Here is a 15083-nt window from a genome sequence, read left to right as displayed (position 1 = left end):
CGGGAAGTACATTAATTAAACAGGAGGTCCCGACCCTTGAGATGCTCACACCTCCGTATCAACAACTACTTCCCACGCAGTGTAGGAGCACCTTAACAGAGGCCTGCCTGAGGGGCTCAGGAGCACAGTAGGGGAAATAGGAAATTCTGCCTCTTCGGAAAGCTTCAGTGATTGGAGTAATGCTTCTACCTCCCTACTGGGTGAATGAGCATTTGTTCTGTGGCGGGCAAGGAGATAAAGGCGTTGCGGACAGAGGAATCAGCACGTGCAAAACCTCAGAGGCATGAAATTGTTTTTTCAATTGCAAGAATAACAAGAAGTTTGATATAGCTGAAGTATAAAGTATACTGGGATGAGCGATAGTTAATGAGGAGGAAAGGATTTTATGTCCTTTTGAAGGGTTTGGCTTTTATCTTAGAAGTTGCAGGGATCTGGTGAAAAATTTTAAGTAGAGAGGAACGTAATTAGGTTTATGTTACATAATAATGATTTTGGTAGCAATGTGGAGGATGGCTTAGGGTAGTTACCCTGAAGGCAATGAACCAGTTAGACTAATGCAGTAGTTCAAATTATGAATGAAGACAGCTTGAACTAAGGAATATCTAGGAGTAGGCAAGTTCTAGATAACACGCAGAGCGGACAGGGTCTCGAACTCTAAGGGAATCTGCCTAGAGGACATCAAAGCCCCAGAGGTTGGGTTCAAAGACAGGACTCTAGTCCTGTCCAGAGCAAAGCAGGACCCCACTTCATGAATCTTAGGGTATGAGACAGGATATCAAAATAGGGACTTTGGCTCAAGTGTGTAATTGCCAGAGCTGAGTACAAGATGATGATTGGACATCAGCAATGACCAGAAGCCTTGTTATCCAAGCTGAGGCTCAGAATTAACATCTGTACCTTGGCTTGATGCTCACAGGTGTTGGGGTTGAGCTCCTTAAATCTCCCCTGTTTTAAGCTCCGGATTTTATCTCCTCTGCTAGATCACAAGCTGTTTGAGGGGCAAGACCGTGTGTGGTGGAAAAAAATTCTGCTTTTTGAGGTAGAATACCGGAGCTCCTGTCCTGGCTCTGATTCTTACAGCTGTATGACACGGGGAAGTCCCTTTAACTCGATGAGGTCAGCGTCATCTTTGTAAGTGGAGATAGTAAGCACTCTTGCACAGGGCTGTTATGAAACTAAATGAAGTCGTCCATGGGACCCTGCCTGGGCTGTGGAAGCTGTTCAATAAGTTTTCAGAACCATCTTGGTGTGAAACACGAGGTCACAGTTCTTTGCCTGCACAGTGAAAGCTGTCAAGTGAGCCAGTGAGTGGAAGACTGAATGTCAGGTTAGCGGAAGCAATAGCATCCAAATAAGAGCACACAGATTTTCAAATTGTGGTAATTCATTTCTAAGAGCAAGCTGGTCCCAGAGAAGCAATGACAGGGAGGAAAATTCCCATTTCTGCTTCAGTACTGTGCTATCAACAGTTAAGTTCTTGCTAAGGTACCTATTAGGATAATGACTTTTAAGAGGTGCATTTTAAATTCTAAGAAAATTCAGCATTTCAAAAGTGTAGAAAAACACAATTTCTAAGCTTAAGAGAATATACAAGTTTCCTTTTTTTTTCCTTTAGCTTATTTAAAAAAATTTTTTTAGCTCATTCTATGCAAGTCCAAGTGAATCCTCACAGTAATCTAACTGAGGGAAAGGAGGTGTGTGGTATACTGCATTTCTTTTGGGGGTCCTGCCAGATATATTTTAGGTTTCGGGAGTAAAGGCGTGTTTTAGTTTGAATGACTTTTTTGATATTTATTCAGTATTATCTGGCATCATAGTCTCATATATTTGACTCGTTAATTTTATCTTTTAAAATGTAAATAACGAGGCTGGCCCCTTGGCATAGTGGTTAAGTTTGCTCATTCTGATTGGGCAGCGCAGGTTCATGGGTTCGGATCCCAGGCGCAGACCTACACCACTCGTCAGCCATGCTGTGGCGGCAACCCACATATAAAGTAGAGGAAGTTGGCACAGATGTTAGCTCAGGGCTAATCTTCCTCAAGCAAAACTGAGGAAGATTGGCAACAGATGTTGGCTCAGGGCTGCTCTTCCTCAGCAAAAAAAAAAAATGTAACATCAATGTTGAGGGGGGAGCCTTTTTATTTTAATAAGAAAAGAGCAGAGCTATTTCTTCCTTATGTGTAATGCCAGAGTTTCAGGATTTTGCATAATTTTATGTTAATAAATATAAGAGGTGGACTACAAATAAGAAAAATAAAACCATACAAGGCGTTATAGAAGCTGTTTATTGTGTTTGATTTTTTTTCATTCTCATTTTCAAGTCTAAATGTTTGTTTTTCCCAGGTTCACTTCTTCTGTCCTCCTAGCCCTGATCTATTTGAATACTAGCCCAAAATGCTCAAAGTAACACCCCATGTCACTACACTTGCTAAATGGCTAGAAAATTTACCAAAGAGAAATATCCAAATGTGACTTGTTTCTCCTGTGGGACTGGAAATGCTATTTGGAATAAATTTCTAGTTTTTATTGTTGGTAGGAAAAAAGGATAACTACCACAATCTTGCTTCCTGGAAGAATTATTTTACTTTGGCAAAATAATTTTACTTTGGTTGCTATGTCTCTTTTTTAAAATATTAAGGTTTTATAATGGCAATATGTTGCAATGGATACATTTCCAACAGTAAGTAATTCTGTTTTCTCTTTGTTTGATCTGTTCTGATATTCCTGTTGGTTTTTCAGAGTGAGAAACATACATGTCTGTAAAGAAGGCAGGCTCTCATTAGTTTCCCTGTTGATACAAAAATCTTGTTTATTTATCATGATATGTGCTGAATTTAGTCTCCTGCACAAGAAGGCCATATCTGTTTTACCCTCAGTGTTTCTGAGTTTGCGAGAACACGTTGTACAGTACATGGTTTCTTAACGTTCCTGCATTTAGATGTATGCTTCACTGTCTTAGGAGTAAGGACCCCACTGACTACTCAAATGAGAGTTGTACTCGGTAAGAATGAATGTGATAGGGTTCTCCTAGCATTTTAGTCTCCAGGAGAAGTTTTTTAATAATTTACATTTAAAATTATCTTTTCATTTCTTACTCACATAGTGACTTACTTCCCTATTTTTTCTACCTAGATTAAATATCATTAATATTTCCTGCTCTAGGCCGTGTATTCTGCTGTTATTAAGACATACATTAACATTTACTAATTCTAGCTAGGAGAGTACAGATTGTATATAAATAAAGGGTGGTCAAAATTCAGAGCAAGATAGGACCACGGAGAACTGTAGTTAGTTAAGGAGATCTTTAAGATGAAAATAATTTAGGGGCCGGCCCTGTGGTGCAAGCGGTTAAGTGCGCACGCTCTGGTATGGTGGCCTGGAGTTTGCGTGTTTGGATCCCAGGTGCGCGCCGACACAGTGCTTGTCAAGCCATGCTGTGGCGGCGTCCCATATAAAGTAGAGGAAGATGGGGACAGCTGTTAGTCCAGGGCCAATCTTCCTCAGCAAAAAAAGAGGATTGGCATCAGATGTTAGCTCAGGGCTGATCTTCCTCACAAAAAAAAAAAGAAAGAAAATAATTTAGAGCAACCCTCTGTTAGAGAGAAGATTAAAAAATTGAGGGTTCAAGGAACAGAAGAAGTAACATCCAGGGTGGGAATGAGAAGTCTGTTTTCAAGAGACCCTAAAGACATTAATCAGGTCAAGTACTCAGAAACAGAAAGAAATCATGTTGGATCAATGAACAGGAACCAGATGATAAAGGGTCTTAAAGTGCCCACTAGGACCTTGGTCTTTAATCTTGACTTTGGCATTGGTTTCTCATTGGATTCCCTTTGTGTCTCAACTTGGGAGGAGCTGGAAAGGGAGGATTGGAATGCGAGAGAAAGAGCAGGTATGGCATATACCAGAAGCACCGGGAAGCTCTTTAAAACTATTGTGCCCATCCCTACCTTGGAATTAGCTGACTCCACACTGCTCCTTCAGGCAACCCTCAGACTTTAGGCAGTGGAACCACCATGGTTGCTCAGTAGTTCTTTCACCTCACAACTAGCAAGCAAACATTTCTTTCGAGTAAAGTTTGAGGTAGAGGTGGATCCCCTTTGGTCCATGTAAAGCTTAAACTGCAACAGACAGGTCTTTTCTTGGAGTCCCTTCTCATTGTCCTCCCCTTCTTCCTCCAAAACAAAGGAAAGGAGAAGTAATGAAAGGAGGGGAGGGAAGAAGGTGAAATCCAAAATCCTTGCCTCATTTTCTAGTGTAGTTTTGTTCAGAGAAGTAACCATGCTATTATACATATGCTTATCTTTATACCTCTTAACACCTTGCTTGTACTTATTAATAAGTATAAATCTGTCATGAAGATGGGAGGGAAAGCTCCTTTCTTGGGCATTTTGCATCCCAGTAAATATATAATGTGCTTCATCAGTGATTTGTGGTCAGAAGAATTCTGGATTACATATCCTTTTAAAGAAATTTTTCCAGTTTTTATGTGTGCCTTTAAAGAAAACTTCCAAATGAGAATAGTTATTTTTGGTATTTTTTTAAAGTAAGTATTTTTATTTAAAAACTATTATTTTCAGAAATAAGAAGAAATATTTTACTCGAGAGTCTAGCTATAAATTGATTGCTATTTAAGTGTGCCTTATTAGATTCTACACTGATTTATATAATAGGAAGCTTTCTTTTACCATCCAGTTTCTCTTACCACATCTCTCTCTTAAAAGTCTAGTTGGTGCTTGTTCAATAGTAATTCATCTGAATATTCCTGAGTCTTCTCTTCAGTTGCCAATTATAAGTACACACTGATTATTTGTTAGTACACAGTGAGTTCTTTGATATCCTAGTGCATTCTTCAGTTACTCTCTGCCCCATCCCCTACCCCCCATAGACTACCTCACTTTCAAAATATTTACTGGAAATTTGCTTTAAATTTGTCCTTGGGATCTATGTTTTGGATCCTTCTATTTAAAGGTGAATGCTTCTCATAGGAAAGTTGTGTAGGTATCATGATAACTATTATCTTTTGCAAGATGCTAACCCTATCCAATTTTCTCCTTATTTCTTTTCAGGTATAGGGGAGGAGCGACTTTTCCTCCCCTTTCTTAGGTCTGTGCCTGGGGCCTGCAAGTTGAACTGACAAAAGACAGATTAACAGGAGAAAAGCATATAAATTTTATTTGATGTTAATATTTTAGTTTTACATGCACACAGAGGCCTTCCTTGTAAAGAAGACCTATAGAAAGACTAGACACAGAGGCTTATATCCCATTTTAACTAAGAATGATAAATTGTGGAGATATGACAAGACGAAGGAAGAGAGGGTTTGGACTTGTATTAAATTGTGGGGAAGTAACCAGGAAATGTGGGGGTGATACTGATGGAAGATCAGAGTTATTTAGTAAGGTTTGTTTGTTGGTATAGATTCATCTTGGCACCAACTCCCCATCTCTGGTGATAAGAATGTTCTCCTCTTCCTGGTACAGGGAGGGTGCCTTTCTTGCAAGAAATTTATGTCCTACTTTTAGGTAGAAAGGCGGAGATTAAAGAGCCCTTCCTGCATCTGCTGTTTCTCCGATGTCTTTCACTCAAAATAATCAGTGTGCCACAGTGGCGTGTTTTGGGGCAGCGTGATCTGATCCCTTTCACAGGTTTAGTTTTAACTCCCACATGAGCGAGTGAGAATAAGAACTGATAACCAAGTGGACTTCAGTATACACACTGACTATGTAGTACAATAGATTGGCCTTCAGATCTGGAGAAAAGATATATTTTTTCCTCAGAAGCTACAAAGCGGGACAGATTAGTGTTAATGCCCATCTATAGTATTTTAGCACTCAGAGAGCCTTGTTTTACTTTGACAAACATATCATCAGATAAAAAGTTTCAAAAATGTTTTTTTCCTTAGCTTCCTATTTCGTATTGGTTCTGTCAAGTCAACTCTGACTCATTAACATCTGTTCTCCCTAGGTTTTGCTGGCACACCTGGATACCTTTCTCCAGAAGTTTTACGTAAAGATCCTTATGGAAAGCCGGTGGATATGTGGGCATGTGGTAAGGAATCATATTTTTGTACAGATTTTGTAGTACACCAGTATTGTAATAATTAAAAATAGTATCTTTTAAATTTGAAGTTTATTCTCTCAAGTGATCAACTTACAGTAGGAGTTCTCCCCCTTTATCGGACAGCAAGGCCACGTGGAGGGCTGTTTGAAGCGCAGATGGCTGTTTCTGATTCAGTAGGTCTGGGTGGGAGCATCTGCATTTTTCTCAAGTTCCCAGGTGATGGTCATGGTCTTGGGAAGTTCCTGGTCCTGGGAAGCACTGTGAGATCAGCGGCAGAGAGCATCCCCCATGGTGGTCGTGTGTTTGTGCTCCTGTGTTCTCGCCTCATCCAAGCAGCCCTTACAACAGGTCTTATGTTTGTACACGATGCTCAGCAGGGAATGAGAGGGAAATAGTGGATCTTGGAGAAGAGTGAAATTGTCCTCTGGGGGTTGAACTCCGATTTAGGCCTTTAGCAACCAACTCCAGTCAAATAAGTATCCTGTGCAGGCTCAAAGATACATAATGAGGAGGATTTCCACCACAGTTTTTATAACAGAATTTCTACATGTTAACATATACTTCAAACAAGTGAAAGACTGAAATAAGGGATACTGCAGGATGCTCTGAAATGTTTTTCCACTAGGGTTATTAACACAAACTGGTTCTCTAGTCATTGCTACCAGTCTGTTAATAGTTTGGCTTTCATGTGCCACAGGCAGGTTTCATTGACTTTAGTATTTGTCAGTAAGCCTGGAAGGAGTTGATAAAAAACTTGATTTGATTCTGAAAATAACTTTTTATATTTGGTTTTATTTAAAACAAATAATAAATTCATTACCACTACTTTGTAGTGGTAGATTATTTCCCACTGTATTTCTTGTCGGCTTGATCTCATTAGCAACAGCAACTTGGTGTTTGATCTTAAGCTGACTGCATCTTGGGCTTTTAGAGTTGCTTTTGTGCCTAAGCAGGCAGTCATGAGAGGAGCACTGTATGTGGATTCACAACGCCTGGGTTCCAGTCTTTGGTTGGCACCTGCTAACCCTGTCTCTTTAATATCTCTGAGTTGGTTTCTTTACCTGTAAAATAGGAATATGTTACCCTCATAGAATTGTATGAGGGTCAAATAGGGTACACTTTAAATGAAGACGTTTTATAGTTTGTAAAGCAATTTAAATGCAAACAGCTGTTATTACTCTAAAAGGTTGGAATTATCAATTAAAGGGTAAGGTCTTAGGTGAGCCCCAAGCTCCAGCTTCCTCCTGCTACCAGAGACTATCTTTTAAGCATGAACTCTCGATGCCTTTGGGTTGGAGCATTGTCTCAAAATGTCCTTGTTCAGATCTAAATGTTCATGGCAGATAACTCAAATATTTCCCCTGCAATAAATCAGCTCCCATCACAGATCTGTTTCTGCTGATGAATTTAAGAAGCAGCAAAGAGTGCCCTGGGAGGCAGGCAGACACAGATGGGTTTTAAGGAGGATAGAGTCCAGGGGGGTGTCGCTAGAGTGCTGCCCTTGGACCTTGGACAGTGGAGGGATAGTGTGGTGTAGACGGGTGAGGACCCAGGAGAAGGAGGGCTGGCCGTAAGTGCGCTACAGTCTTGCTTTGCCGTCTTCATCAAAGGTCATCTCCATCCTCCCCCAACTTCCCTTTTTGTTTATCCCTCCTTTTTTCCTCCTTTCCTTCCTATTTTTTCCTCTTCTCTCTCCTCCCTCCCGTCTGCTCACCGGGCTCTTCAGTGCTCGTGCTGTATGACCTGGCACAAATCACGTGGTCTCAGTGTCAGCTTCCTCTTAGAAAATGGAGATAGTGATGGTACTTGCCTCCTAGGACTACCAAGAGGATCTTTTAGTACAATGTGTTATTGTGACTATTATTATTGGAAAGTGTTTCTTTGTAAGTGAAGTTTCTAGATAACTGATATGGAGCCTTGTAAGAGATAGGCTTAACTCGTTTTAATGGATGACTCAGCGTTGCTATGATCATCAGCTGATCATGATGCCTTCCTCTGATTACCTGAATAAACATTCTCTCTCTGCTTTCCTTGTTCACTTTTAAATTCTTTGCTTGTGTGCCTTTTTTCTGCAAAAGATGTTATTGTGGACCAATTTCACAGCTCCTGAATCATATTTCATTCATTCAAATAATTTAAATAAATCATTTATTTGGTTCTTGCATTCAAAACATTTTTTTCACAATGTATCATTTTTATTGGTGTTGAAGAATATTGGATCCTTTAAAAGGAAACCAAAAAAAATGATATTTGGTCTGAAGGATTCTGTTGTGGCTGCGGAGCAGAATCGGTGCTGAAACGTACACGGAGAAATGTCCAGCCCTTAGGTGGGCCCCTGTTTCAGTGCTCTGAGCTGAGTGCGTGCAGCATGGTTATCTTTAATAACCATGACGTTGACACAGGATCGGGGTGTAGAATCGCTGTCTTGGGCTCATCAGACACACCGTGCTCGATTTTAATATTCCTTTGGTAAATTTGAGTACATTTGGTTTTGGGATTTTCTATTTAAGTGCATTTCCGTAATACAGTTTGTATAGCTAACCTTTTTAAATAATGGCATGTCTTGTAAGAATCAGATTTTACATCTGTGAGGTAACTTCTAGGATAGAAGCTCTAACTTTCTTGGCTGGAAGAGAAAAAAAAATAGGTGAAGAGTTGTCTCCCTCCTTGTTGTCTGAGCTACATGATGGTCCTAAAACCTATAAGTAAAAATTAGGTAGATGGATAGATAGATACTGCATGGTTACAACAAACACGTATGCACACACAGATCTCATGTATGCCTTTAGGAACTTAGAGCACTGGGCACCTCACCGACGTCCACCTTGACTTTGCCACGGGCAGAGCCACCTTTCGTTTTGCTCAGTTCTGTCCTTACCTTTGCTTTCTTCACACAGTTTGCTACAAGCAGCCAGATCCCTGTGTGCTGAGCTGGGCCCCATTCAGAGCACTTGTTTGCTGCCAGCTCCCATTCTCTTTAGAGATTGTGGCATCCTTTAATTGCACACCTAGAAATGCACTTGGGATCACACAGCTAACTATGGAAATGTCTTAGATATTCTAATCTTACGTATTTGGGGGAAATGACCCCCACGACCCACTACCGGGAACATCATAATAGATTCTTCTGCCTTTTGTTACATTTCTGCGTCACTGGTGTTGGTTTGGAATATTGTTTTACGATTTTATTTTATGTCACCTCCCTCAGGTGATGTGAAAGTTACATTAAATTCACTTCATTTATAAGATGATGCCCACCTCGTAATGTACACATGGTTCGATTGCCTTTAGGCTATGGCATGTCTTGAGAGAAACTCTCTTTCAGCCATCCATCAGCACTAGCTCTTGCCAATTGAATAACTACTTCTTTTAAAGGCTAGACATTGGGGAGTGTGGTAAGAAATGACACTAGCCAGATAACAAAAGACATGCAGAACAAGCCGTTTAACAGGATAGCAGCTGATCTTCTATGTGAATTAAGCTATGAGCTCTCACTACAGCGGATTCTTTGTCTTTTTAGCAGTTGACACAGGCAGAGTGAAGCACAGCATTGGTATAATGGCTGAAAGAAGTCCACATTATTTTTATTAGAAATATGCAATTATCTGTACACAGGAAATTTCAAATACCACCATTACTTGCTTTTGTGATCTCACACAGAATATAGTCTGACCTGTACTCGGTCTTTGACAGCAACTAGTCCATTACTGGAAGTAAGTAATAGACATTAATGAAGCAAGAACATAGCCCTGTGTTCTGCCATTAACAACAGTAAATTGATTTTGATGGCTTTCTGCATATATAGCTGTTTCCATAAATCCCTAATAGGATGAGCAAATGTTGTTTATAGATGTCACTGAATCAGTGGTTTTTAACAGAACTTTCTTCTACATCTTGGCTTAAAAAAATGATAAATGGGCCAGCCCGGTGGTGCCGTGGTTAAGTTCACATGCTCCGCTTTGGTGGCCCGGGGTTCACAGGTTCGGATCCTGGGCGCGGACCTACATACCACTCATCAAGCCATGCTGTGGGCGCTTCCCATATAAAGTAGAGGACGATGGCCATGGATGATAGCCCAGGGCCGATCTTCCCCAGCAAAAAAAAAGAGGAGGCTTGGCAACAGATGTTAGCTCAGGGCTAATCTTCCTCACACGCGCGCGCGCACACACACACACACACACACACACACACAAAACGATAAATGGGGGCCCGCCAGCTGGCATAGTAGTTAAGTTTGCACACTCCACTTTGGCAGCCCAGGGTTCCCAGCTTCAAATCCCAGGTGTGGACCAAGGCACTGCTCATCAAGCCATGCCATGGCAGCATCCCACATACAAAATAGAGGAAAATGGGCACAGATGTTAGCTCGCAACCATGTTCCTCAGCAAAAAGAGGAGGATTGGCAACAGATGTTAGCTCAGGGCTGGTCTTCCGTACCAGGAAAAAAAAAAAAAAAAAGCGATAAATGTAAGCCTATAAACATAGCCAACACACACACACACACACACACACACACCTTGTCCTACTACTTTTCTACCTGAATTAGATATCACTCAGAACAGTTATGAGTGGTAATAAGTTAGTGGCTGTCACAGAATATACCATAACTTTTGACAAACCTTTGGAATATTGTGGAATTTATTTCTTCTTTTCTTGCATGGTCAATTTAGGTTCAATTGTGTGATTTCTGGGCCTTAGCTTTTTCATATTTCAGCTAGGATAAGTCAGCTCAAGCACTTTTTTAGGAAGTATTTACCATTTTGAAATCTCAAATCTACCGAACACTTTGTTGCTGTTACCAGCTCTATGATTTCCTTACAGTGGACCATCACAGGTATGCCCCACAATGAGAAGGCTCTCTGCTTCACCCATGGGTCTGAGGACCCACGTCCTCATCAGTCTTCAACCCATGGAGCTTTACTCCCAATCATAGACTCTACCAATATCCCTTTCCTCTGATCTTATATACCGTCTTACATTTCTCTAGATATAGTATTTATGGTTTCTCTGACTTGCTGGTTTCACACTGTGGACCATGGCAGTTACCAGAGTGCTTATCAAAAATGCAGCTTTCTGGAACCCACCCATGAATAAGATTCTCTGTCTTGAGGCTCAGGAATTTGCATTTTCACAAGCTTGCAAGGTGATTCTGATACACACCCGTATTGACAGCATTACCCTAATGTGTTACAAATTCCCCTAGGGCAGTAAATTTTAGGATTTTTCCACAACATAACAGAGGTTGCAGATAAGCGGTTTACAGATGTCTTGGCCAGACAGTTGGGCTTCTTATTTTGGGGGAGTGTTGACATTTATTATTTATCTTTATAATTTATTATTAGGAGATTTCTTTAAAAGCTGTCTGTTTCTGGCTTTTCTAAAGTAATTGAAAGAACTAATAACAGGATGTTTTTGTTCTTACATAGCAGTGTACCTGTCAGGTGAATGGACACATGCTCTCCTCTGGTTCCCACCCCACCTCGTGCACAGCTCGGGCACAGGCATTCGTGTCTGCCCCGTGCCAGAAGGGCATGTGTATGTCATTTTGCCACTCCTACTACATGGAATAGATAGTTTCCATCATCTGAAAAATGACTTCCTATCTTGCTGGCCTTGATCTTCCAGCTTTGTTCTGCCCATCATTGGCCCTGTAGGTCACAGACTGTTAATTGAACACTTTCTCTATTTGAATTGTATGGTGATATTTTTGCCTAAGGTATTACAACAAGTTAAAAGAGAGCCATGCTTATCCCTCATATGTATAATTGTGCATTTCCAAGCTCCACATGTATTTTGCATGCAAGCTCATAGTATGCTCTTTATTTACTAAGAGTATTACATGGATGTCTTGTTAGATTGTCCCATTAACTTCACACTAACTCCTCAGAGTTTTTCGGCATTGCTTCTTATCATAAGAACAGAGTTTAAAGTGGTTTAATCATTAATGTGATTATAAATTTAATCATTTTTCTAACTCTAGCTTTTATTAAAATCAGTTTGAAATGTGCTTGATAATGTTGTCTTTCTACCTAATAAGTAATCAGTGCTTCTCAAAACTCTTATTAATCAAACATCTCTGGCATCTCCCAAGCACAAATATATACATAAGATAATGAAAACTAGTTTTAGTTTCCATTTTAAAATGTTGAATAGAACCAACTGTGTCAAAATAGCTTTCTAACTTTTTGTTATGAAAAATTTGAAGCATACAAAAGTAGAATGAACTGATGGCTAATCTTATTTCATCTGTACCACCCTGCTCATTCCTCCACCCTTAGATTATTTTAGTCAAATCCAAACATCATATTAATACACCTGTAAATACTTTAATGTATATCTGTCAAAGAAAAGGGCTCTTTTAAAAGCATTACACTAATACCAATATTTTAAAATTTAATATAACAATAATTAAGATCATCATATATCTAGTAATTTTGTATTTAATAATCATATATCTAGTAATTTTTGCTCTTGTCTCATAATTTTGTTATTAGTTTGGTCTCTTAAGTCATTTAATTTGTAGGTTCCACCTCTCTCTCTCTCTTTCTGTCTCTCTCTCTCTTCTCACTTCTCTCTCGTCATTTCTCAACTTCTTTGTTGAAGAAACCTGCAGTTCCTACACAGCACCCCTACAGGGTACCCAGTCTTGGTCTCTACATACCATTTACCCCGTATGAAACCAGGACTCCATGTAGAAGTGGCTAATTCCGCGTCTGGATCAGGAAAAATACAAGAAGATCCAAGAGCGTCTTGTCAGGCCAGAAAGAAAGGAAACTATTAAAGGCCACAGAGTTCGTATCAAAAGGACTCAGGAGCCAACTTGAAGAGGCTGCTACTGGTTAAAGATGAGACAACTAGAGGATAAATAAGAAAAATCACAGTAATAGATTGAAACATCAAATAAGTTGAAATCCATGCATTCGTAATGATAATCAAAATACAACAAAAGTCCTAACCTTTGGAGAATGCTAGGGAACCAATGCATTATTTTGAAAACTGGCTAATAAAGGGGGAAAAATCAGTTACCCTATCTTTCCTATATGAACTGTACCTCATGGTAACCAAACAGTTGATGAAGTAAGTTGTTCTTCGCCTAAAGAAGGTGTAATAGAATATTGTTATTTCGCAAGCCCTCATGAGATATCTGAGCAGTGATGGTCAAAGGGGGCTGACGTCATGAGAGCCCCACCATGTGGAGGTCATAGAACCAGCCTGAAGCATTCCTGCAAAGAAAATGAAGCCTTTCTCCTTGGCTTCTGAAGATTGTAGTACCTTTGTTGGAGGGAGAGAAAAAGACCCTGTATTTTTTTTCTCTGACTCGGAGAAAAAAGTGAAATATTAGGGTTATAAGAAAAAAGTAAATTGGAACCTTACTAGTGAGACAAGAATTCTCAATTAGACAACAAAAACTTTAAAATAACCGAGCTCAAGTACATAACTAAAGGGAAAAGAGGCTGCAGGGAACATTTACACGAGGACCAAATGGAAGCCTTCCTATTAGGGTCAAGGCCTCTCAATTAGGCAACACAAAAAGTTTAAAATGTAAAATGACCGTTGTTGTTAAAGTTCATGGATGCAGAAGTGGCTGCAGGGAATGTTTAAGACGTGGCTTTGTCAGCCGGCTTGTGGCTCAAACAGTTAAGTCACAACCTTTCCACCTGTGTTTCCTCATCTGTAAAACAGGAACAAGAACATTATCTGCCTCCTAGCGTTGTGTAGGGTTTAAGTGAGGTAATGCCCTAAAGCACACGTAACTGCTCAATAAATGTTATCCACAGTAAAACTTAATAATGTTATCGTTATGATTATGCCATGACTCTCACAGTTGTTCTACATTTTCAGAAAATAGAGCTACAAGAGAGCATGTAACTCAGGAAAGCCTCACACTCCCGTCTAATGAGTGAGTCAAAGTAAGCTTACAAAACACTGTCTATTTAAGTAGGCATTGACAATTTAACATCAGTCTACTCAGAAGTGCCTAGGTAGTTTTTTTCTTTAAATCTTCTGGCCTGAAAATGTTTTAAAATTTCCTGTATCTATGCTATTATTTTATTATAAATACATTTTTTGGTAGAAACCCCTTAATCAAACAATTAAACGTGGGCATTTATTTATGTATGTAGTGGCTGCTGATTCTTGGGGAATGAACCATCCCTTCCCCTTCCAGAGAAGTACCACATCAAGTGTCAACCAACAGAACTGCACCAGACAGAAGGCACCAGAACACAGCCTCAGAGGCAGGTCGTGCTTGCAACTCAGCTTAGGTCCGCAATGCTAAATGTCTCAGTTGTGAGTCTGATTCATAATTTTATAAGAGCCTACCTCCAGATGTTTATCAGACAAATGTCCAGATTCAATATAGACTATTACCAGTACAGAGCTAATTCTCTCCACCCCCTAACCATAGTTGAGGGCTAATATGACTTAGGTACAGCCTCTTTTCTCCTTGTGTCCTGGGAACACGAACACTGACACTCATCCTCATCATCGGATGCATCTGTTGCATAGCAAAAATGATATGAAAATAAATTTGAGTGCACATTAAGTCTATAATGTAGTGAACGATGGAAAAATGTTTTTATGTTGTGAGGGTGAGGTACCAATATATTGCAGTTTTCTTCGTGGTCCTTTTTTTAAAAAAAAAACTCCACTGTGGTAAAATAACTTTCAGTCTGAAACAAAATCCTTGTTGGGTTTTTGTTTAAGAATGTTGTCTAAGATGTTTTACTCTGGTAGTGATCTGCTTTTGAACTGGATCTTCCTGAAGCAGGCTGTAAAAGTCTAGGGCAATTAAACAATTGTTTAAAAGCCATTTGAGCTGCAGCAGCATGTGTTGTACAAAGATGTCAGGCCGATGGCCAGGAGCAGGGCTAGATCTCCCTCACCGAGAAGAGGTAAAGAGACCAACACCAGTAGGGGAAAGGAGCCGGTGGGAATACATGCTGGCGGTTTCCCAGTCTTACTCGCCTCTCCCAGGAGTCCCTGCTCTGCGGGAATGGGAACACAGCAAGGGCAGAGCA

The 15083-nt window shown here is 40.0% G+C and overlaps 1 protein-coding gene across 8 annotated transcripts in view; it reads left to right on the top strand.

Annotated features, from left to right (window-relative positions):
* CAMK2D (calcium/calmodulin dependent protein kinase II delta) overlaps positions 1–15083 on the top strand; it is a 295243-nt gene that overhangs the window by 223032 nt on the left and 57128 nt on the right. For all 8 annotated transcript variants that reach the window (XM_058549956.1, XM_058549950.1, XM_058549953.1 and 5 more), the window contains one exon: positions 5968–6051. In XM_058549956.1, the coding sequence (XP_058405939.1) occupies positions 5968–6051 (84 nt within the window). The remainder of the gene's footprint in view (positions 1–5967; positions 6052–15083) is intronic.

The sequence above is a fragment of the Diceros bicornis genome, chromosome 11 (genome assembly GCF_020826845.1).
Source record: "Diceros bicornis minor isolate mBicDic1 chromosome 11, mDicBic1.mat.cur, whole genome shotgun sequence".
Classification (NCBI taxonomy): domain Eukaryota; kingdom Metazoa; phylum Chordata; class Mammalia; order Perissodactyla; family Rhinocerotidae; genus Diceros; species Diceros bicornis.
This window is presented reverse-complemented; position numbering and strand designations above follow the sequence as displayed.